The sequence below is a fragment of the Endocarpon pusillum genome (assembly GCF_000464535.1).
Source record: "Endocarpon pusillum Z07020 unplaced genomic scaffold scaffold2028, whole genome shotgun sequence".
Lineage (NCBI taxonomy): Eukaryota > Fungi > Ascomycota > Eurotiomycetes > Verrucariales > Verrucariaceae > Endocarpon > Endocarpon pusillum.
In genome coordinates, this window is record NW_006916121.1 from 17,176 (window position 1) to 39,368 (window position 22,193).

At 49.2% G+C, this 22,193-nt stretch overlaps 5 protein-coding genes across 5 annotated transcripts; 1 reads left to right on the forward strand and 4 right to left on the reverse strand.

The window, feature by feature from the left end:
• Positions 1–4,373: 4,373 nt before the first annotated feature.
• EPUS_07099 (uncharacterized protein) lies at positions 4,374–5,369 on the forward strand (the record flags this gene model as incomplete). The annotated part of the gene is made up of 2 exons (XM_007803129.1): positions 4,374–4,406; positions 4,488–5,369. The coding sequence occupies 2 exons, from the start codon at positions 4,374–4,376 to the stop codon at positions 5,367–5,369; spliced, it is 915 nt and encodes a 304-aa protein (XP_007801320.1).
• Positions 5,370–7,242: 1,873 nt separating this feature from the next.
• On the reverse strand, positions 7,243–8,241 carry EPUS_07100 (uncharacterized protein; the record flags this gene model as incomplete). Its single annotated transcript, XM_007803130.1, has 1 exon — positions 7,243–8,241. The coding sequence occupies one exon, from the start codon at positions 8,239–8,241 to the stop codon at positions 7,243–7,245; it is 999 nt and encodes a 332-aa protein (XP_007801321.1).
• Positions 8,242–8,763: 522 nt separating this feature from the next.
• EPUS_07101 (uncharacterized protein) lies at positions 8,764–12,643 on the reverse strand (the record flags this gene model as incomplete). Its single annotated transcript, XM_007803131.1, has 5 exons — positions 8,764–9,005; positions 10,846–11,463; positions 11,523–11,676; positions 11,756–11,940; positions 12,034–12,643. The coding sequence occupies 5 exons, from the start codon at positions 12,641–12,643 to the stop codon at positions 8,764–8,766; spliced, it is 1,809 nt and encodes a 602-aa protein (XP_007801322.1).
• A 2,596-nt stretch (positions 12,644–15,239) lies between these two features.
• On the reverse strand, positions 15,240–18,904 carry EPUS_07102 (uncharacterized protein; the record flags this gene model as incomplete). The annotated part of the gene is made up of 2 exons (XM_007803132.1): positions 15,240–17,863; positions 17,917–18,904. The coding sequence occupies 2 exons, from the start codon at positions 18,902–18,904 to the stop codon at positions 15,240–15,242; spliced, it is 3,612 nt and encodes a 1,203-aa protein (XP_007801323.1).
• A 1,525-nt stretch (positions 18,905–20,429) lies between these two features.
• Positions 20,430–20,822, reverse strand: EPUS_07103 (uncharacterized protein; the record flags this gene model as incomplete). Its single annotated transcript, XM_007803133.1, has 1 exon — positions 20,430–20,822. One exon carries the CDS (start codon positions 20,820–20,822, stop codon positions 20,430–20,432), a length of 393 nt encoding a protein of 130 aa, XP_007801324.1.
• Positions 20,823–22,193: the final 1,371 nt, after the last annotated feature.

The following is a 22,193-nucleotide window of genomic DNA, read 5'->3' on the forward strand; positions in this document are numbered from 1 at the left end:
GCCCGCGAAATATCGCAATGTCATGTGTAAGCAGATGAGATGAGATTTAGGTAATTGTTCCGGGAGCCCGGTGGTGCCGGAATAAGTTCAGTGACGTGGACTGGGGGAGACGGGAGACAGGGCCGGCCTTCGACTACTAGTACTCGGTTCAGGGGACAAGCACTAGTAGTGGGTAATGATTACATAGTAACTTAGTTGCCTGTGCTTCAGCTAGTTTACAGATGCCAGATTGGTCATTGGTCCTCTTTCCAACCGCCGCCAAGATTACCTAACCAAAATACTTAAGACATTTATTAGCGTCACTTCCCCATACTTTGCCGGACGCAGCTGCGGTCTTGGCGCTCTGAAACGGCTGGGACCGAAGGACCATCCCAAGACAGCCACTAAGTTAAGGCTGGGACGGAACTGAGCCGCTTCCGTCTCTCCCCCGGTGTAGGGCCTTGGCGCCCATGGGGCTATTTCCTCCGAACTTTGTATTTTGATTCTTTGAGCTGATTAGCCTTTCATCATCACGTCCAATCTCATGCCTCCAACAGGCCGTTAAGAAGCTGCATGAAGTGATCTGGGTTTGCCAGCAGGCTCCCAAATGCTTTCGCCCCTCTGCAACCAATCTCATAACGTGCTCGTGGTCTTCAGCATTGCTCAATGACCCCTCCTGACAAGTGCAGTGACATGGAAGGCTTCCGGTGTCGAGTTTCTTGCAAGTGTTCAATCGTACAACGCTGTGTTGATCGATCATCCTGTGCAAGCTTCAGGAAGACAGACACCGCAAAGGTCAAGTTCCGAAGCTTTGGAACTACGAACTTTCGCAAGTCATGGTAACCTCAGCACACTGTTCCTGTCCCATGCCCTTGCCAGTCTACAAATGCAGTGGCCGTTGCCATTGCTCTATTCATTCCTCGTATTACGTCTGATTCCCATTCATTTCTATTTGAGAGTATTGCAAATTGTCACCTGCTGGGCAGAGAATGCCCCTGCTCCCCACCGACACAACATCAAAAAAAAAACGTTGTCAGATTACAGCCATCTACGAAGCTCCATCCGACCCAAGATTTCTTCATCCCCGTGATGGAGTTCAACTCTGGCAGGATATTGCACCGAGGTCACCTTCAATCAGCCTTCATTTGCGAACAGTACGCTGTCCTGCAAACAAAGGGCTTTGCTGTGAGCTTCCAACACCCACCTATTTGATGATTTGCCTTGTTCACTTTTGGGTACAGGTATCTCATTCTCAGGCCGAGTCTCAGTCATCGCCCTGCCTTGGTCAACATAGCATTATCGAGCTCGAACTCCCCAGGTATCAGTCGATTCAACAGCCAAGAATACTGCCGGCAATGACAGGTCTTGTTAGGAAGTTCGACTGGCTTAACCGACCTACCGAAGTGTTACACCCTTCAACCACGCACTACACCTCAACACAGTGCCCGATCCTCAACACTTCAGCTCTAGTCTATATCATCATCTTACTTACTCTCTTATCGATACTCATCGGGGTTTTGGTTGGAGTGTTCGCTCACAATGCTTCCCTGGGCATCGCCGCAACCAGTGCCTTTGCCGCTATTTTGTCATCTATCGCTGGTACACTACTATTACGCTCTCGTCGCCATGATCAATAACACAGTCTGTCTCACTGATGCACGGTAGCATCCATAGACGCGTACCATTTCCAAGAATACTATTGCAATTAGACAAAAGCTTCGGAGCAAGACAGCCTTTACATTCAGCGCCTGTTCTACCGGAACGCTACTTCACAAAGAGCCCTGCCAAATGATGCTAGGTCCATTGCATCAACAGTAAACATTCCATTGGCAGTGTCACGTGCACGCTCCGTTGGCGCTGCCTTGGCGCTGCTTCTTAGATTAGCTCTTGCTGCTCATCAGCTTTCTCTCCTCCATCCACTACGTTAGAATCAATCAAGTAACTCGATCCGTTGCAGGCAGGCAGTGATAGATCTTTACATCTATTCTTTTATTTGCTCCACCTCCACCTCCACCTCCACTCCACTCCCATCTTGCACTTTCTATCTCCTCTTTTCCCTTTTCTTCGTCAACAAATCTTGCTTGTTTATCCTACCCAACTCCGCTTTCACCTCTATTGTCCAGTGCCTTAGGCTGTACAAGATTTCTCGGCTCCCCGTTCCAGCCCTGCTTTATATTCCCACTGGTGTCAATAACACTATGCCAACACGTCCTCTCAATCTGTAGACCAACTCAACGACTCGAATCGTCCACAGTCACTTTGGCTTCGCTTCTGCTGCACTGCTCATCCTTCACCACAACACCTTGAACCGTCATCCAAGATTTAGCGTTGCTATTTCGTCATCCAACGCCCTATCCTCGCAGCTCTTACCAAAGTCTCATTCTGTCACGAACCATTTCCGGAACAAATCCATAAGACGCCCCTTAACCTCTTGGCTGACCAAGGCATGCTGTTGTCTCATCAGTCATTGGGCTTACTTAGTCATCGCGGGCTTGCCAGTCACCAGACGTCTGACTTATGTATTGCTCTTTCAAATTTTATTGAGCCCAGCGTCGGGTCCGAGTATGAAAGCTGACCTCGTTCCCTGATGTTCTCGAGTCGGTGATCTCTGAAACTCACAATCGGACCAAAAGAAGAAAGCCTCGATCTTGTGCCTACCTCCCTTCCTCTCACCTGGGCCAAATCTGGACTCCTCATAGGCTGAATGTGCCTCGGTTGAACATGGTCCAGTCGTATGTCCACTTGCCAAGGAATTTGAGTCGAAGACGATTGAAAGCCCAGCAAGGGCCCGGTTTCTTACTCGGATAGTCTGCGGGTAGGCCCGCTTTGTCATGCGGTGTCTTGGGTTGCTGTGTGTGGCGACTTTGCAGGTACCGGCTTGGCGAACTTTTGGAGGTGCGAACATAGTAGTCGAGGCGCGACGTGAATAGGAAAAGTATGAACTATACCATTATACATAATATAATTCACAGACATGTTTCTAACTTGATTCACCAACTATTCTGCCAAACAACTTATGGGACAAACTGAGTGTGCCAAACCTCGCCTCTAGCTTGGGCTGGATTCTATCTGATTTATCCTCTCCGCAGGCAGCGTACAGCAGAGACAGCGAAAGAATAATCTTGATATTTTATTTGGATTTTAGCTACAAACTACGTTATGTCAACCAAACCAGGTAGAAGAAATGGCTCTGTTCTCTCTCAAAAAAAGGCGCAGGGCACGCAGAAATAAGTACAAGTTGCAGCGAAATTAGCTGCGAGATTGCGGCAGAAATTGACCAATCAAAAGCAGGGGAAACGTTGGATTTGCAAAGAAATAGCGTCTGACACATTACAATTGCACCATTATCATTTCTCGAATTCCATTACAATATAGGGTAAGGTTGAATATCATTCTCTCTTGAGTATGAAATGTGGCCGGTTAAATCGACTGCACGGGTTGTGACAGAAAAGGTGAAGAGACGGTGCGAATCGCGACACCCACCAGCCCCTGTTGGTTGAGAGGTGGGGGATTGTCATTGGTGGCTATGATAAGCTTATTTTGCAGCACTGCACTGCTGCCAGCCAATAACACACAGGGAATTGTGGATAGGTACCTCAGAGGTGAGATCCTAATCACATTACAGTACAATGCCTTATAGTACAATACACACCGTTGAACGTCCAGAACCAACAGCAGGCACTATGCTAGCATCCACGGGGACTGGGATTGATCGCCCTGTCCAATACTTGCCTTATTCTCCCGTCGAAGATTTGGATGTGGGGATGCACTAAAAGTCAAATGATCTAACTCTTTTGGAACTGCTCATACGCTGCTTAAATGCTGACTAATGCCAGACTACCAAAGCTGCACATCTCCAGAGTCATCCATCAAACGTCATCAATGTACGCTAAATTAGCACAATTCATCTGAGCTTTAGCGCTGCATAAAAATTGTGCCTAAAGGAGCGAGCCCTTAGAGCTGCTGTTGGGACCCCCTTATTCTAGAGACCGCCAGAGCAGCCATCCGCCCCCTGTGACCATACCTACGCCCCTAGCACCTAGGAATAGTACGCTAGTGCAAGAAGGGCTAGATATCCCTCATCTTAGCATATATTAATCACATTTGATGCACGACTCTGGACAACACTGCAGTGAATCAAAAGACACATAATCATTGGCTGAGCTGGCTGATAGGAAAGATAGAGAACAGGATTTCTTGGCCTGCCCTGACACTGATTGGTAAGCGAAGTGATGAGGGGGTCATTCTCATCAATGCTATTATTTATCACGCAATCAATGGTGTGACAGGAGTATCAACATATTTAAATCGTCTCTCTCCTAACAATTTGCTTCTCCTCATCAGCAATGCAATTTCTCACCTTCCATTAAGACAAGTAACGAACATCCAACGACATGAGCAGCATCACCAAAGTGGCGTTGGCCGGGGTAAGAAAATGCTCAATCATCCCTCCCAGCTCACCGTCTTATTTCCACTTCCGAAAGAACTGACAACAAGTCGTTACCCAGGCCACTGGCAACCTTGGCCCAGCTATTCTCGATGGACTCCTCAACGCTGGCTTCAAAGTCACAGTCCTTACTCGTAGTAGTAGCACTCACAGCTTTCCCCCCTCCGTCACTGCCATCTCGGTGGACTACAACTCCCTCGACTCCCTCACCAACGCTCTCAAAGGCATAGAAGCCGTCGTCTCTGCCCTTCCCTACACCGGTAACCCCGCTGATGTCACCACGAATCTTCGCTTGGTAGAGGCTGCGGCCAAAGCCCATGTCAAGCGCTTCATTCCCTCCGAGTTCGGTAGCGACACCCTTAATGAGAAGGCCCGTACTCTTCCCGTCTTCGCGGGCAAAGTCGCGGTCCAGGACGCTCTCAAGAAAGAAGCAGCCACCGGCGGCATGACCTACACCGTCGTATGCACGGGCCCTTTCCTCGACTGGGGCATCATGGTCGGCTTCATCATGAACCTCAAAGGAAAGAGTATCAGCCTATGGGACGGCGGTGATCGCGTCTTCAGCGCCACATCCCTCCAAGCTATCGGCAAGGCCACCGCCGGCGTTCTTAAGCAGCTCGAGCAAACTAAGAACCGTGCCGTGTACGTGCATGAGACTGCCACGACGTTGAAGAAGCTGGCGACTATGGGCAAGCATGCCACTGGAGCAGATGGATGGCAGGAGAACGTTGTGTCTATGGATGAGCAGCTCGAGATGGCCTGGGCAGAGCTGAAGAAGGATCAGCCAAATCCGGATAATTTTGCATACAACTTCATCAAGGCGTCCATCTGGGGTGAGGGGTTTGGAGGTCATTTTGAACGCCTGGACAATAAGTTGTTGGGTATCAAGGAGATGGGCGATGCTGAACTGCAGGACCTGGTGAATAGTCTAGCAACAAAGTAGGAATTTGATGCTGGTGGACGCTTGGCCTAAATAAGCCACTGTCGCGTGGAGACGAGAGGTGTGGCTTTCTTCTGCATGTTTGGGCACAGACGAGATATTCTATTCTTTTAGGAATACACGCTAAATTAGTCTCAATCATTCGAAACTGGATCTGTCTACTCTACTCCGTATGCCAGAATGATGGCGAAGAGCATGTTGATGGCTACCATTGACAAGGCTACCATTGCCAGGGTTACCATGCCCCATGATGGCTTGGGCTGGGTCCCGGGGAACAAGACAGGCGACGGAGAAGGCATTCGCACTACTTGTACCAGAAGAAAGATGCCCAAACTCATGAAGCAGACGAGGATGCAGAGCATAAGAAATGCCAAACAAAGCTGCTTTCTAAATTTTAAGGGATAGTGTTGGTTCTTTGGCAACCTTTGATTCCCAATGTGCAAATCCGGCAAAGTGGATGACCGCCAGTATAAGAAGGGCGATCTCCTAAGGGCTATCCCAACCGGCGAGTGGTGTTTGGCTGCGAAGACGTTAATCTCTAATGCTTGGGAGGTATCCACAAGAAATCTGGGGCCAAGTAGAGCAGTTGTGCAAGCCGACAAGGTCGTCCAAAGCTCGCAACAAGAATTCGATATGCTTGACACAATTAAGCTTCGCAAGTTGTTTTTCATTGTCAAGCTGAGCAAATTTCCAACGATGCTCCTGCTTTTCGTGCTTGTGCTTGTATCGTCCGATAACTCTTTCCATGGCCGAGCTTGCAATGCTGGAAGAGCCTCCCTCATTCCCTTCCCAGTAACCCTAGCTGCCGTTAGATGAAATGTTACCTATGACCCGTTGGCGACTTTCTCTTCTCAATCATGTCATACTGGATGCGTGGTGCCGTCTCCCTCTTGCTCCCTCTCTCGTGCTCCTACGCAACGTGTTGCTCCTTTCTTGATGCCGCTTCCCCTCTCCATCAGGAAAGTACACCTTCCATTTTCCCACCATTCAGATAGGCTGCTCGCCCTCTTCTCCCCCTACTTTTCTTCGTCATTCCTCACATATCTTCGCAAGCTGTCTTCGACTGCACACCGTCTCCGGCCTTGGTCCATGTTCATATAATCCTTCCGTAATTCAGGTCTTTCCATCATCTTCATTACCATCATCATTATTATCAGCCTGATTCATTCATCCTCGGAGCTACAACCCGCATTCCACTGACTCTTGGTGCATCTAACGCAGCTGAGGTATGTGCCATCGACTTCTTCATGACAACTAGCTAACCATCATCGCTCAAACAGTTTCGTTATGTCTCGATCTTCCATACTTCCGTTACATACCTCCCTTGCCTGTCTGGATCACCAATTTATGCAGCTTGGAAGAATCGATCTCATCATCAATATTCAGTTGAGGGAAATCCTTTGCCTGCGAATGGTATGGGAGACATGACACGTCTTGTCTACCCATGATGGTTCAAACCCTGATCAAGGCGTTCGGATGCTGGCTCAAAATCCTGGTCGAGACACTTGACTCTGCAAGTTGCAACCTCACTCAGTCAGCGACTGACCCTTTTTGGGTCTTTTCTAGGTCTTCCCCGTCCGTCCCACTCCTTTTGGGCGGTTCGAGGCACTGCTATATGTTGCGAGAGGATGGACTTCGGTTGACCTGTTGGTTGCATGCGTTGCTGACTGGTTGTTATGGGGGTTTGTGTGGTTTCATCTTTTGTGTAGCTTCCGAGGAGATAAGTAGCTGCAATGAAATTTTCCTACATGAATCATGCATTCTTGAGCCAAGTTCACCAAGTCTTCCCATTTCCAAATGATGTTTGGACGGGTACAGCTCGCCTGCCTCGAATTGACGAATCTTCGAGTTCTACCGGTTCTCATAGTATACACCACTATTGTGCCGCTGGCTCACGTTCCTTTCTCACCAGTAGCTGTGGATGGTCGCGCCATAGTTTTATCCTTGTAAAGCCTCCGGTGAACACGGTGCACTTTCCTCGTGTACACTTTCCGCCCATGAAATTGCGGTTTGAGCGCATTTCGAGCTCCTTCATGAGCCCAACGATTACGGACGTCGCCGGCATGGCCTGGAACCTATTGAGGATGCATCTGACACCTAAGAGACTAAGTGCTTCAATCATCGCGTTGGCATGCCTCATTGGTGACCGCTGACCTGGCGTTCTGCCAGAAAGCCAGCAGCTGTCTAAAGAGTCCAACACCTGCTGACTATCTGTGAATATATTCACCCCCTTCGGCATCGGCCAGTGAATAGTAGCCGCCTGACGCTTTATCTTCTCAGCCGCCCCTGGCATTTTTATTCTTGCCTTGGTGACGACAGTTCCGGAGATGCGCTCACATTGGTCGACGGCCATCTCTAAGGCTTGCGCCACTGCAAGCATTTCAGCGTGCCCTATTTGATGGGCGTTGCGTGCCACAAAACAGCTTTGCCACCATGTGATAGGAAAGTCTCGATCACTAGGGTTGCTGTTGTCGAGACGACGGTGTACGACGCAGAAGCCGCACCCGTCAAGCTTGATAGGTTTGGGCCCCCGCAGGCAAGCATCTGTCCAAAATGACCATTCGTGTGGTGGCAAATGAGGCTGGAGACGAGCCGCTGTTTGAGAGCTGAGAAGGGCATTTCCTTGGGGTAAGATCGTCCCCAAGGGCCTAGCCGGGATTTGTGGCTGTTCTTCCGAAATGACGTTGGGTTCACTGGGCTCCTGGACTCCCATGTTATCAGACTTCGTATCCCCTATCTCTTGCACCGCTTGTTCTCGCGTCTGACTTTCTCTTGATGAGTTCTCCGAGCCCGGAAGCCCCTGAAACAGGTGGTGTTGGTCTTCAACCCAAAGATTTGAAGATGATAAGGGCACGTTGGGAATGTGGAGAGACATGATTTTATGACTGTCAGAGAAGTGGCGGGCAAGAAGATATCGCGTTGCAAGAAAACTAGGGTAGTACAGTCGCTGGTCCAGAGAGGTGATGGAAGACTTGAAAGTTGTTGCGCAATAAGTGATGATGCATCGTGTGTGGATATATATACGTTTGCTTACCGCCAAGGTCCTCTGGATATTGTACAATTATACTCTGGTGAGGACCTTCTCCCAGGCACCAACGATAGGTCAACCGTGGTTGACCGCGCAAGGTGGGTCGGAGACGTTGAAATACATTTCAAGTAAAAGTTGCGCACGTGTACAAGATGATCTCAAGCCGGGGTGAAGTGAGGTTGAGGCAGATGTCTTGAAGTTGGTGACTTAGCGGCGAGTAGCTTTGCACCAGGATTTTGGAAATATCCATATTTGTCTTGAGGTTTAGTGCAGCTTTATTCTTCTCAGTCTCTAAAAGACGATGAGAAGCTCTCACCTTGGCTTCAGCTTTTGTCATGCCTGAGTTTGCCTTGCTGCGGGCAGCTGGGTTTAACGTGGATGATGTGCAGAAGACGAGGTGACCTGCTTCGATGGAGCAACCGCTGACCCTCTAGATTCTTCGAACTGGCGAGAAGATGTCGGTGTTGCCTTCAGCTGCGAGCCAACAACTGCGCCGTCGAAGTCATTCCTTGTGTGCTGCCATTCGTTGAAATTATCTTTAGCCTTTTGGACCACCACGATGTTCCCCACGTCATTACCCGAGTGTCCCTTCAGCGCATTGGCTCTTGATGCTGCCCATGCTTTCTGTAAGCTGGGCCATTCTTGAGCCTTTTGCTTATCTTGATGTCTTTGAAGCACCAAAGCGTGCAAGCCTCTTGTAATACTGACGTTCAACGGGACAAAGCGAAAAACAGATGTGCTGTCATGGGAACTTAGAGTCCATTGGTGCTACAGCGATAAGAGCCTTACTGAAATTGGATAGAAGGGAATTGTGTGACGTTCTGCGGCAGGGGGCAGCGAGCGTCGATATACGTACAATTTCGCCGTACGGTACGGAGTACTGCGAAATTGCATTAGAAATGGACCAATCAAAAGCAGGCGAAACGCAGGGGGTTATGCGTAGAAAATCCAACCAGTGAGCGCTTACAGCGTTTGACAGGAATCGACTCAAGCTCATTCTCAAACTTGGGCATCCCGAAAATCTTGATCATTCGATTGTCCGTAGGACCGCATCGCCAGCCTGCGAAAGTAAACAGATTCCCGGATGAGCATCAAGCAAATTGAAGTGGTCCATGTTCAAAAGGTATTTCCAGACCTGCTAGCCCCCACTGCGAAATTAACAGGGATCCGCCGCTACTTTCCCGAGCAGGACACAAACGCTGTTCCTACGTCATATCGATTTCAGTAACTCGAAGCTTTACACACCACACAGCGGGGGCATTATCATACTACTAACGTATTAAATACATCTTCTCCGGGGACCGGAGAAGACACCTACCCGCGCAGGATCTCGTACTCAAAACGCATTTACCACGTTCACACTAACCTAGTTAGGGGTGGTTGTGCCAATAATTATTTCGGCGTCGCCGCCGCAAACGTCCCGTTCCTTTCCTAGCTAGCGTGGTGTTAATCCAGCCAAGAAGAGAATGCAGTCACAAAGCTTACCAGAGATAGAACATAATGATGCTCGGTGGGCTGTGCAAGCAATAAATACTAGGCGATGTGGTCTGGGACTTTGACCACATCTAGTAATTCGGTACTATGATCAAAGGCTCTCTGCTTGAGTAAGTGAAGCCTGGCGGTACGCCTCAGGGCGCCTTTATTTTTCTCCACCCTTGCATGTAAATTCAGTTGATGATTGGAATTCTGTGACAATTCTCACATGACAAACAAATGCTGCAACGCATAATATTACTACTTGCTGTTGGCTCGTCCAACGTCGCTGCGCAGGATTCGTGTACCACGAGTTCCTGTATCTGTCGTCTATCCCCTCTCGTGCATGAGATCTCATCATCCTCGAAGCAGAAGTGAAGAGAGCCTAGTTCGCAGGAATTATTGTAAGATAAATTGGACAAGGTGGAAAGGCTATTTGATGCTAGTGGCACAAATTCGACCCCATGTGCTAGCCGGCGGGTGAAAGTTTTGACTCAACTAGATTTATTGGAAGGAACGAAGTCCGACCCTGACTGTCTACCAAATACATCAATTAGGACTGGAACAAATGAGAAGCACCCTGTAATTAACATCCGTCTTCTGAACCTCCAGCGAAGCTTCCTGGAGTTCTGGTGTAATATACGAAAGAATGTTCAATCAATGCAGCAAGAGTGGAAGAAGTGACACAATATGCCGTTGAGCTCGATCAAGTAGTAGTTATTAGCAGATTTGTTGTGAGTCGGGTAGCCAACCACCAGCTGATAGTCTGCTTTGATTGCGCATAGCGATTCGCTTAGCAATGTTTACCTAGACATTGTACACACCACACGGACTGATGTTGGCCACAGCAACCACAACAAATGTGTGATGTTGGCTGGCGTGATGTGCTGGAAGAAAGCGAAGGATTCGAAGGCCAAGGCTGAAAATTGAAATCGGTCGAGCTCTGATCACCGTTATAGCCAAAACCAGAAGAGTTACCTTGATGCGTGAAAGCTGGTGTGTTCTGAAGCCCTGTTTCGAATGCCTCCATAGCGAGAAGTCGGCCATTCGATGTCCATGAGTTGCCGGCACCTATACCGGAGGAAGACTGGATATTACTAGCTATTGTCGAGCTGGGAGTGGTCGGAATTGCTCTTCCCATCTCGCTCACACCTCTTTGATCACCTGCAACTGACTGATTCTCATCGATGGCTATCCCTGTCCTCCCACCTGCTTCAGCATATTCTATACTAGTCTCAGTCGACATGTCAGGACCCTGACCATGAAGGATGGATTCCAATCGGTTTTCAATCGACTGACGACGCTGACTCATTTCGCGTCTGACCTCATCCAATTCCTCATTGCAAGCGAGACGTTCATGCAATTTCTTCTCTCTCGCAGCCTCTTTCGACTTCAGTATTTGAGCGTCAAGATCTATTTGGATTTGATCGAGGTCTAGCTCAGCATGCACCCGAATCTGAGTCTCTTTTTCAGCACGCTCCATGTCAAGCAGTTTGATGTTTTCCACTTGTTCAAGAGCAGCAGCGGTAAGCTCCGCAATTGGCAGATTGTGGCCCCTGCCTGGCAATGAAGCTGAGAACTCTTGCTCGTGGTAATCTACTTCGAGTTAGCAGACGTGAGGAAGGGTACGTCCAGCAGCGTTAAGAAACACCTACATGGGTTCTGTATGCCAGCCTGATCATCAGGGAACAGTAGAGCGTACATCTCTCTGTAGCGGGCGGCACCTCTGAGATTTTTGGTTTCTTTCAACCGTAGCCACATAGTGGCATCAATGTCATTATCTCGAAGATGCTTGTTCCCGATATGATCCTGCATAGATATATTAGTGAGTTTGGGAATATGCGTCATTAGTTCTTGGGATCATGTAAGAGATGCTAGAACGACCCACCCTCAAAAGATTGCCAACTTTCTCGTGAGAATATTCGCGACATCCGCCACGTCCACCATACTTTCGGGGATCGTGCTTGAAGAACGGACAAGCAAATTCATTCTGCTTTCGGGGACCCTTCCCGCGCGATTTCCTGCCCTTAGGTTGCTTGTAATTCTCGCCGTCGTCCTCATCCTCCTCCCTGTCTGAGCCCCGAGATATCTGACGCAGGCGCTTGTGGTTTGGTGGGTCAAACTGCTCACTCCTAGCTTTGTCTTTGCTGGTCTTCTAGCTATCACGTTCTTGCTGCCTGCCGTCCTCCGCTCCATCACCTGGGGCAAGAGTGATTGATGCGTCCTGGTGCGCGGGCGACAGCTTTGCGAAGAGCATGGAGATTGTATTGACTTCCTCTGAGGCAACATCGCTGTTTGGTGACGCCCCACACACAATTGGAGTACGGATTTCGTCTCCCAAATGACCTGACTCACCTACTGCTGCTTTCCTAAATACAGAACCAACATGGATTGTGAGAAAAGATCTGTTGATAATCTGTTTTGCCGACTGGTCCTCGTAGAGGCCTAGAGCTGCTGCAATAGGGAAAATAAACTTCTCGAGGCCGTATGTCCTGTCAATGGCTTTCTGGGAACAAGTTATCATGTCACCGATCTCAGCAAGTATAGGCGAAGTATCCAAGGGCGACTCGATTTGATTCGAAGCAATGACTTGCGTTTGCGAAGCTCGTGTAAACACGTCAATAAATTTTTTAGAACACGATTGCTTGAGATCAATTCCGTGATGTGCTGATGAGGATAGAGTCCCGCGAAGCTCACGTTTGTTGTCTGGTTGCGGCTTGGTATATGTGCGCGCTTTCCTGGGCAGAGAGTATCGAGGTAGAACGACTGTATCCATGATGACGATTGACTAGGTCTTCGTGTCGTTAGTCATGTTCCAGAGACCCCAGCAAGATTGCTAGTTCCAGCCTCGCTCTCAGTGAAAGTAGGCCGAGTGAGTGTAACTGACTCTTGTGGACCAAAGACAATGGGTAGCATGAAAGCTGAGTCGGACGACCCTCCGAGAGGGTACGGTACGATTCTGAGGTAGAAGTGTCACATGATATAGCGATGGATCAGTAGACCAATCTAACAGCAAATGTGGCACGGTAAAGGACAACAACGAGCGTTGCAAGGAGTCTCCTTCGCTGGGAGGATAGCGACTGAAATACATGTCGCAAGAACAAATGCAGCAGGAAATCGCGTAGCCAGCGAATAGACCTCTGAACTGGCCCAAGATGTGAAAAATCCTAGTACGATGGAAAGGCAATCTTGAGAAGTGTCGCAAACTCAATTACTTGGCCAAGCATATTGGAGTACACCATATGCCATCCCCAAGTTGACCTGACTACTGGAAGACAAGTGACGTTGTGGAGAACGGGAACAGCGCGGAGCCGCATTGCAGACCCAATGAGTCACATTCTCAGCAAGTCAGGTTCTGCATTTGGCAAACATGAGTGGGGTTTTGCATCAAGCTGCACCGCAGTGAGCGCACACTTGACAGAAATTGCAATGTCTTTTCGGCACAGATATGCGATGTTGGATTGGGGGTGGCACTAATCCGCCTAGCGTCAGGTATCCAGTCAACGGGAAGCCGGTGTCGGTAGGTGAAATGATGCCTTTCCGTTTTGAGGATAGCACCTGTAGATCCGAATGGATAGTGACATCTTTCCAGATCTCGGTCTGGGCATTCTTGGCTTTTCCTAGGCAACAACATCTTGCCTGTCTGCTGAATGACAGGCCATAAATAACACCCCGTGGGCAGCCGATGCAGACTGCGGGACGTTGCATGAACCCTAATTGGATCAAAGAATAAAGACGGTGAGGCACTAGCCTGTGTGCACGAGGCCCACGATTGCTGTGGTTTGCCGTGCCGCTGCTGGAAGCAATGATGGATGTTTTAAGTTGCCGATGCCGCCCAGACATGAGATTCCTGCATGCTCGGACCAATACGTGCATCCCAGATAGACGGCGACTCTGTCTCCAAGAGTGATGCATCAACTCCATGCCCATCGAGAACTAAACAAATCAAGTGGCCACTTCAAGCCTATCCAGGTCTTAGGCCCAGTCCGTGTATGCGAGGGCCGCCCAGAAGTAATGAGATACAGATACCAGAATTAGATTAGATTAGTACAAGCGCATTGCAATGCATGATACGTTACCTTTTGTATATCTTCACCAACTTCTTGGGTTTTAGTATTAATTACATATCTAATACAATATTCAAATTGTATACTTCTCATCCATGAAAAGGATTGAAGAGATACAATAGCACATCGAATAGGATAGAGAACCTCTTAACGCCCTGAGACCGTCCACGAGCCATGTTTGAATGATATAACATTAAGGATATGTACGAGATAGCTATAATATGGAGAGCAAATTCAGCTCTAACGGAGAGGATCTATGACATCTGATTGGTCAAATAGCCTGCCCACACACTATCCCTCTAGGGCAATATCTCTTTATTCTGGACGCCACGTCGTAGTACTCTACTACTTACTCCTGCGTTCATTCATGCGTTCCGCATCTGGACGTCAGGGCCAGCGAGGCTGCTCCTGCTTCCCGCGGCGATGATCTGGCACTATAGGCTCGACGAGCAAAGATTCAGGGAACAGAAATCGAATCAGAGTGTGATTGAAGTGTGTAGTAAGATTCGAGCCGCTCAATGGGCGCCAAGGGGGCACTAAAACTGTAACTGGTAATATATGCATGTCAAGCCCGCCTGTCATGCAGGCGCCCGGCATGAACTTGCACTTCCATCCACCTGCGAACCAGCTTCATGGGTACAATTATGTGGCGTTGGGAAAACATGTTGATCTCTATGTGATAAGGAATTCCCTCGTGGGATATCTGTCCGGAAGCTAACACAGGGTGTCTCCTACGCACATACTTTGACTACTTGCAGGGAGAAGGGGTTTCTGAAAATGATGTCCTATTAATCCTTAGTGAATTAACATACTATGTATATACTGTCATTATCAAGACAATCAAAGCACGTCACAATGACTATGATAGCACTGTGCTAGAGCAATAATTTCGAGAAAGGAATCAAAAATAAACACAATTTTATTACATATTGAAGGTTTCTACTTCATGTTCTTACACGAGTTAAACTGTATAAATGATCAGGCCTGAACTAAGCAAAATCTGATGGTATCAAGACATAACTTAGGAGACTCCTTTCTGGTCAGTGTGTAGCCTCCCTGTGCCTATCACCCAACAATGTTTGGATAAAACGACTCTACCATCAAATATGAATATCAAACTCCAAGCAAAGCACCATCCCATTTTCTTAGCTTCTGCAGACCCATGATAGTTAAGTTTCTACATGATAGATTTTGTCCAAGCCAACATCTGGACATGCACAGGTTCAACGCAGTATTTCTTTCATTTCTGTCTGAGTATTAGCCGGCCCACCAACTAAGGCAGGCTCATTGGCCCCCCTCGTTCGGTCAACCACTTTTCGCGCTTCCTTCCTCCTCCGCCGCATGCCCCTTGCCATCAGCCGTGGCCGTCATCTCCTCCAGCTTCTTGTGCGGAATCTTCGTTTTCAACCCACTCTCTATCCTCATCTCGCTCTCTCCTGTGCCCACGTGCTCTGACTCCTTCCCTTGCCCTGCTGAAACATTGACATCGTCATTTTCAAATCTTGAGCTGGTTTCAACACTTGTGATGGGCATTTCCTTCTCCGAAGTTGGTTCTGCGCTAGCATTTGTAGCCAAGACATCCTCGCCGACCGACTTCACTGTCCCGATGTGTGGTTCTTGAGCTGGAGCCTTTTGGAGTGGTTCGCCACTAGCTGTCAACCTTGCCGTAGAAGCTTTTGAGAGCGCGCCGTGCTCCACGGCACTCACCGTGTTGTTTTCATTGTTGTCAGGACCCAGGCTGCCTGTCTCCTCATTCTTGCTGTCGGCTCTGCCGAGTGGTGAGCTACCAGTAGTCCCACTGTTGGCTACTACCTGTTTCGAAAGGCTAGAGAACCCCTCTTTATTCTCGTGGACAGGGGTGCCAATACTCTTACTTAGTGGGTCAGACTTTTCGGTGCCTGGTGTGGCAATAGCCGAATCCATAGGGCTAGGATCTGCACTATCGCCAGCAGTGTTCAGTGCTAAACCCGTGGGCCCCATAGCTTTAGGCGCATCAGCTGGACGAGCAGAGGCAGCGGCTGTGGCATTCAAGTCCCCATCGTCCGGTAGCACTTTAGGTAGTGGCTTCTGTGGGTTTGAGGATGATCGCTCAAGACTGTGGACTGTCAGTCCATCGTATTCGCCAATGGACCACAATGGCATGGGTGTAGCAATGCTAAATTTTGGAAAAGTAACTGAAGGTGTCTCGACGTAACTGCTGGGTGACTTCGCTGGTGCTCTTCGCTGTGGCCCCCTTGCACGGCCTTTACGAGCATCAGACAAGGGTAGGGCTTCCTTCGCCACCACAGGTTCTGGCTCTTTCTCTTTGACTGGGGGACGAGGACCCAACTGAAGACGTTGGTTGAGATCAGACATGAATGCTGTTGGAAGGTTGACCTTGGTTCCTACCGGTCTCACAGGAATGGCAGGCTTAGGTTTTGGCAGTGTTGTGGAGGTAACAGTGTCTTGGCTGCCAGACGAGGTTGTGGATAATGTCTTCGTCAAAGCTTCCAACGATTCTTTCTTTGTAGGACGAGCCGGGATCTGAGGCTTTGGCCTGTCTGGAAGGGAAGGTCCTTTTTTCGCCTCGGTAGGTGAGATGTTCTTCTCCGAAGTTTGTGGCGGAGGAACAGTGATGTCTGTGAATTTGTTAGTAGGCGGTGGGACTGCGTGCGCTCGCTTTGGAGGTCGAGCTGGAACTTGAGGTTGCTTGACATCATCCGAGGGTGATAAGCTTGGTACGGCTGAGCCCTCGCCGACTTTGCTCCTATTCATAGGTCTTGGTGGTATCAAAGGCTTGTTTGGTGGTGCGCCCTCAGGGCTCTTTGCTTCTTCACTGGGAGGCGGCGGCGTGGCGACAGTCGTGACCAATTGCATACTGTCAGGCGTATCCTCCCAGATGTCACGACTTGGGAATCTTTGCTGAACGTTGGGTCGGGTAGGCATGTCATCCCGGAGATGTGGCGCAAATCGCGATTTGGCATGTCTTTCCTCTTTGGGGCTAAGTTTAGTCTTCTCAGCCTCGTCGACCTCATTTTTTCTGGCCGACTCAGCGCCAGAATCTTCGAATGTTTTTGACGATGACTCTGCATCTGTAGACTCATTTTGTGTTGCAACATCAGATGACGAGACAGTGGCAACGTGCATCGCGCTGCTTGGGGTATCCTCCCAGATATCCTGACTTGGGAAGCGATGCTTCAATGTGTCAGGACGCAGTTTGAATCTGTCTGCAGCATTCAGAGACCCTTTTGCGTTCTTGTCTTCGTCTGGGAAGAGTGGCTCATACTCATCCACATCCTCGAGGGGGGTGTGGAGGTCCTCCCGATCCTCGTGACGGGCCATGTATCGAGATAGTGAGGCACTGAAACCGTGAATGCTACCTGGGCGACTCGTCGGGCGTGATGTGGGCGTGATGTTGCCACTGGCATGGTCGTCTCCACCGTAGTAACCACTGCTCCTGCGTTCCTGCTTTGGTGAAATTGCTGGCTGCATGTACTCGGCTCCAATATCTTTTGCGACCTCGTCTGACGCGAGAATCGGAACGCCATAGCCGTTCTCATCAATGTAGCCGCCTTGATCAGGGGCGTTGCCTCCATTAGGGCCAAGGTCTTCTAATTCATTGATGGTCTCTTCACCGCCCGTCACCTTGTTGTATCGGCGAGCTGGATCATCCACATGAATAACATCATCTTCTGCTGCTTCACTATCGATATCGTCCGACCTTCCGGAAAGAGATCCTTTGGACTTGTCAAATTCACTCTTCTGGAAGAGGCCAGCGGGAAAGCTTGTTTTACGCAGCGGCGACTCTGTCGCGTGCTGCGAGCTATTTGAGTGTAGCTTGTGTAAATGGCCACCACCTTGTGAAGGCGACGCGATACGCGACGAATATTGATCAGAAGCAAGATACCCGATCTGCTCATCAGGATAGCTCATGACCCCTTCGTTGGTACCTAAAGGAATTAGCTTAAACACCTTCACGCGCTAGCAACAATCTCCCGCCTACCAAGACCGGCACCTCTGCTGGCGGTATTTCTGACGATCTTGTTCAAATCATCGCTGCTGAGTGCCCATTCACCGCGACCGCTTCCAGTTGCCGAATAATGTCCGTGTCCAATGGTCTCCTCATGCAAGAGTTGGTCGGGATGCTTAGCATACCAATCCTTGTCGAATTTGTCATGGGTGGGAACGCCATGGCCGTGCAAGCCATAGCTCCCAGGTGGCAAGTAAACTTCACGACCACTTTTGGTACGTGCATGATGTCTCCTCTTTCCGGGGCCGTGGTGGTCTGAAAGGGCAGAAAAGGGGGCAGGCGATGGAGCTTGAACATCGCCCATATTGGGATTGATTGGTACACGCAAGCCAAGCTCCGCTGGTCCCTGTTCCTCTTCGCCAGGGGCTATCGAGTGTCTACGGGACGTGGGTCCTGACGGCTGAGAGCCAGATGGTATGCTTGTCGCCCTTAGTGTTGGGGACCTTGTGAATGGATCAGATTCTTCATGAGATGGCGATCCAGCTTTGCCGAATCCATGAGCAGCTGCTTGCTGATCGTCCGTTCTGGTCACGGCCTTGACTTGAGCCTTGGCGCTAGCTTGGGGTAGGGAGGGTTTGGGAGCGTGTAATTTCAGGTCTCCGCCAATATTTCTCATCTGACCGACTTCCTCAGGACCAACAGATTCCGCTGGGGTCGGAGTGTCGTAGTTGATATCCGCGTACTCGCTGCCCTCCTGACCAATGGAGGGCAAGGTCACGCTTGGTGGTCGTGGGGGGAGACTCAAATTAGAGGTATCATTTGATATTGAGCGTCCTAGATTGTGGCTGGAAGGAGGATCGTACAGAGGGGAATGGGGAAAGCTGCTCGGGGAGACAGATCGATCAAGGCGCTTGTGCGCAGGACGAGGTGGGATTTCAGGCATCCTTGATGTACTTGCCGCACCGGCATGCTGAGAGCGAGTGGGTCTAGGAGGAATCTGGGGTCCTGCGGTAGTAGACATTCTGAGGAAGTGAATGCTTGAAGATATAGAAGCTATCAGAGAGTCTTTTGTCAGTCTTTGCAAGTAGTGGGGCACATTTGTGATCAGCGCCAGGAAAACTGAAGAGAGCTGCAGTGGAAGGAGGGCGGCAATTCTGATTTTGAAAGGCCATGGAAGCAGCTTGTTGCTCGGTATACTGTGAAGTGCTGTTCGGGCAGCTTTCATGGTCACAGCGACTTGGGACCAGGACAAGGTACACCACGAGAAGGGGGGGGGTTAGGGGTTCTGGTCACGATCCAGCAATTGGAAGTGGGATGAACATACCTTTGTTAGTAAAATGCTAGGAACAAGAGAAGGAACTCGTAGTGATATCGTTATAGTATGTTTTGAGTTACCAAAAGCAATAGAAAGACAGAACCCCTAGAGGAGAGGAGAAACTAATGTTGATGGGATGGGGATTGGATTGGAGGTCCCTCGATCAGTTAAAGTTGAGGTCTGAGAACGCCAAGCCGTCACCGCATGCTCGGTGTCATCTGCCCAGTGATCACTGCATCTTCCAAGCCCACGCTATACCCTTCACCCTTCACGCCACGCACGCTGTCCTGAAACCACTCCCAGCTAATTGCCCGTGATCCCCCAATCCCTCATGGACTGAATTACTAACTCATGTCGTTCTACACCTAGATACTGAAACCGCAGACTGTTCTTCAACCATCGTAACGAAGAGTCCCCAATCACTATTCTCGAGGTCTCTTGATACCAACCACCATTCGTCTGTTCAGGTAACTAGTCCATACTCAGCATTTGGGGTCATCGATTTGTTCATGACCCAACCAACAACCATGTGCGGCCTCGGACTGGCTGCACGTAAGCGGGAAGATCTTCGGTGCCAATTGGATGGGCAACTGTGTGACCAACATCGGGCTACTATGGTAGGGGGCATAAATAATGTTAGCATGGTTTTAGTAGCAGCTAGTTATGATACAGCGGCACATGGAGGCCTAGAAGCTTCTCTGGTGGATAAGAACAGATATTGGTCACAGAAGTACCGCTAACCGGGCGAAGCTTAGCTATCTCGTTAAGAGTCCATTCTGGAGCAAAAGTACTAGCGCCATGCTAACATTACTTCTGTCCGATACCGTAGTAGACGTCTTGCCCGCAAACTACTAGACGATGTCCTACGTAGTAATATCAGGTACAAGAGGGAGTACTACTAGTAGTTATTCATGTCTTCTTGAAAAACTGAAGACCTTGCTGGCTAGGCTTGATGGATGAACTTATTTTGATCCTCATACGCCTGCTTCCTCGATGTCCCTGATGATAATCCTACCGCCCGAGCAGACTAATACCAAAGGCCCGCAGAGAAAGAGCTTGGCGAAGGCTACTGGTAGAAGGTAGAGATACACGCTATATAAAGGCTCTGGTCACTTGCAAAGTTAAAAGCTCCAATCCTGCTGGCGTCGATGGACCTGTACCCGGTTCATCTAGCCATGAATTCCTCATCCCATTACTAGGCTGTCTTTTGCTTTGAGCCCGATTCTCCGTCTCAAACAATCATCTGCGCAACACCTTGCCCACCAAGGGTCTTGCTCCCCACGAATTGTTGATGTTTCAAACCGGCCAATGCATAAAATGCTGCTGCAATCAAGAGCACCACTGCAGCCGCAATCAAACTGCTACCACTGCGTGCAACTATTAAGCTTAACCATTGTATCAGGCTCATGACACCGTAGATGGCGGCTCGCATGTAATTGGTCGTGAAGCGCCGGATGAAGGCATCGAACTTGGCGGAGGTCGGACAGATTCGTAGGAGCAGGGGGATCTCGATAAAGACGAGGACGAAGCCGGAGACACTTTGTGAGATGTCAGTCAAATCATTCACAGTATCTCCCGGCAACCCGAAGATCTGGCAATGTGGTGTTTGTGAACATACAGGCATATTATACTAAATATGATGAGAAGGGGACGGGTGAGGTTGAATAAGTTCGCAATGCCAACTGCAATGCACAAGATAATGCATAGAACACCAGTCCTGTACAGGCACAGTCAGTCTCGATTATTCAGGTCGCGGCCATCTTGCCATTGGACCAAATGGGTTTATTGAAACGTGCGAAAGAAATGCCTGTTATTGTCGAGCCTGATACACGAAATACGCCGCCTAATATCCATCCATCTACTTTGAACAACCATGTGATTCAAAGGCCGAAGAGAAAGTTGTCCACATAGGAGGAGAAGGTTAACGAAAGTAATCAACGCACCATTGACCATAAATACCTGCAACAGCACCAGTCAGCCACTTCTCTAGCGACACCTCCAGAACCAGCACATACTAAAGTTCCGTGACCTGAATTCTTCTGCCAAAGTCATCTTGTAAGATGGTTGCGCTTAGTGCGCTGCCTGCGTTGCAAGGGTGGACAGGCGATGTGAGCAGCAATCAGCGAGGACTTCAAGCAAGTTGAGGAAAGGTTTTCTTGGTGTTGGTGGTGAACGGATTGCCCACACAATGCACTGTTTGTGACGAACAATCTGTTGGTCTGAGCTGTATCCTATAAGGAGTCCCTGATCGACTAGAGTGATGATGTTCTTGCTGTTGTTAGGTATTATTGACTGCTGGAGCGCAGTCCCTGGATTGTACGAAGTAACTGTTTCTAGTGTCGGGATGATCGTCACACCGAGTACGCCAAGACGCTAGTCCAGAGAGGGATGAGCAGATGCAGTGATGAACTGAAGCATAATACCTCTTTCGCTTTCTTAGTGCGTGCAGGAATGCATGATGGTGGCAGAAGATAACAGAAGTAGGGAAGGCATCTGTCAGAGGTTAATTCACCACAAGATACCAGAAGAAAGTGATATAGGCCCAACAAACAGGTGCCTGGCGAGCTCCAGGGCCCGTGCAACAAGTGCCACGCGTCAGCATATGAAAGCCACCCCGACTAGCAGTCTGTGCTTTGTGTTTATCTCAGCAATTCTAAACTTGAAGCCGATCATCATACATTGGAGAGGAAGCATTTGCAACCAGTTTCTTTGCTCAAAAGCAGGCGCTGTCTAACATCCAGCTCTGACACCATGCAATGCGGCTCTCGGCATTTGAATATCCAGTTCCATCTTGGAAGTCAGCTTCCTTGGAGTTTTGGCCTTCGTAGCACTCCTTTCGCGGATATCGGCGACTACCCTGATGTTCGTGCCCTATATTCATAGACTATGAACCTTTTCTGCTCATAATGCAGGATACACCAGCTTGAATATATCGTTAAGAACGAAAAAGCTCCCACTATCTGGCATCAGCTGGAATGTCTGTGTGAAGTTCATC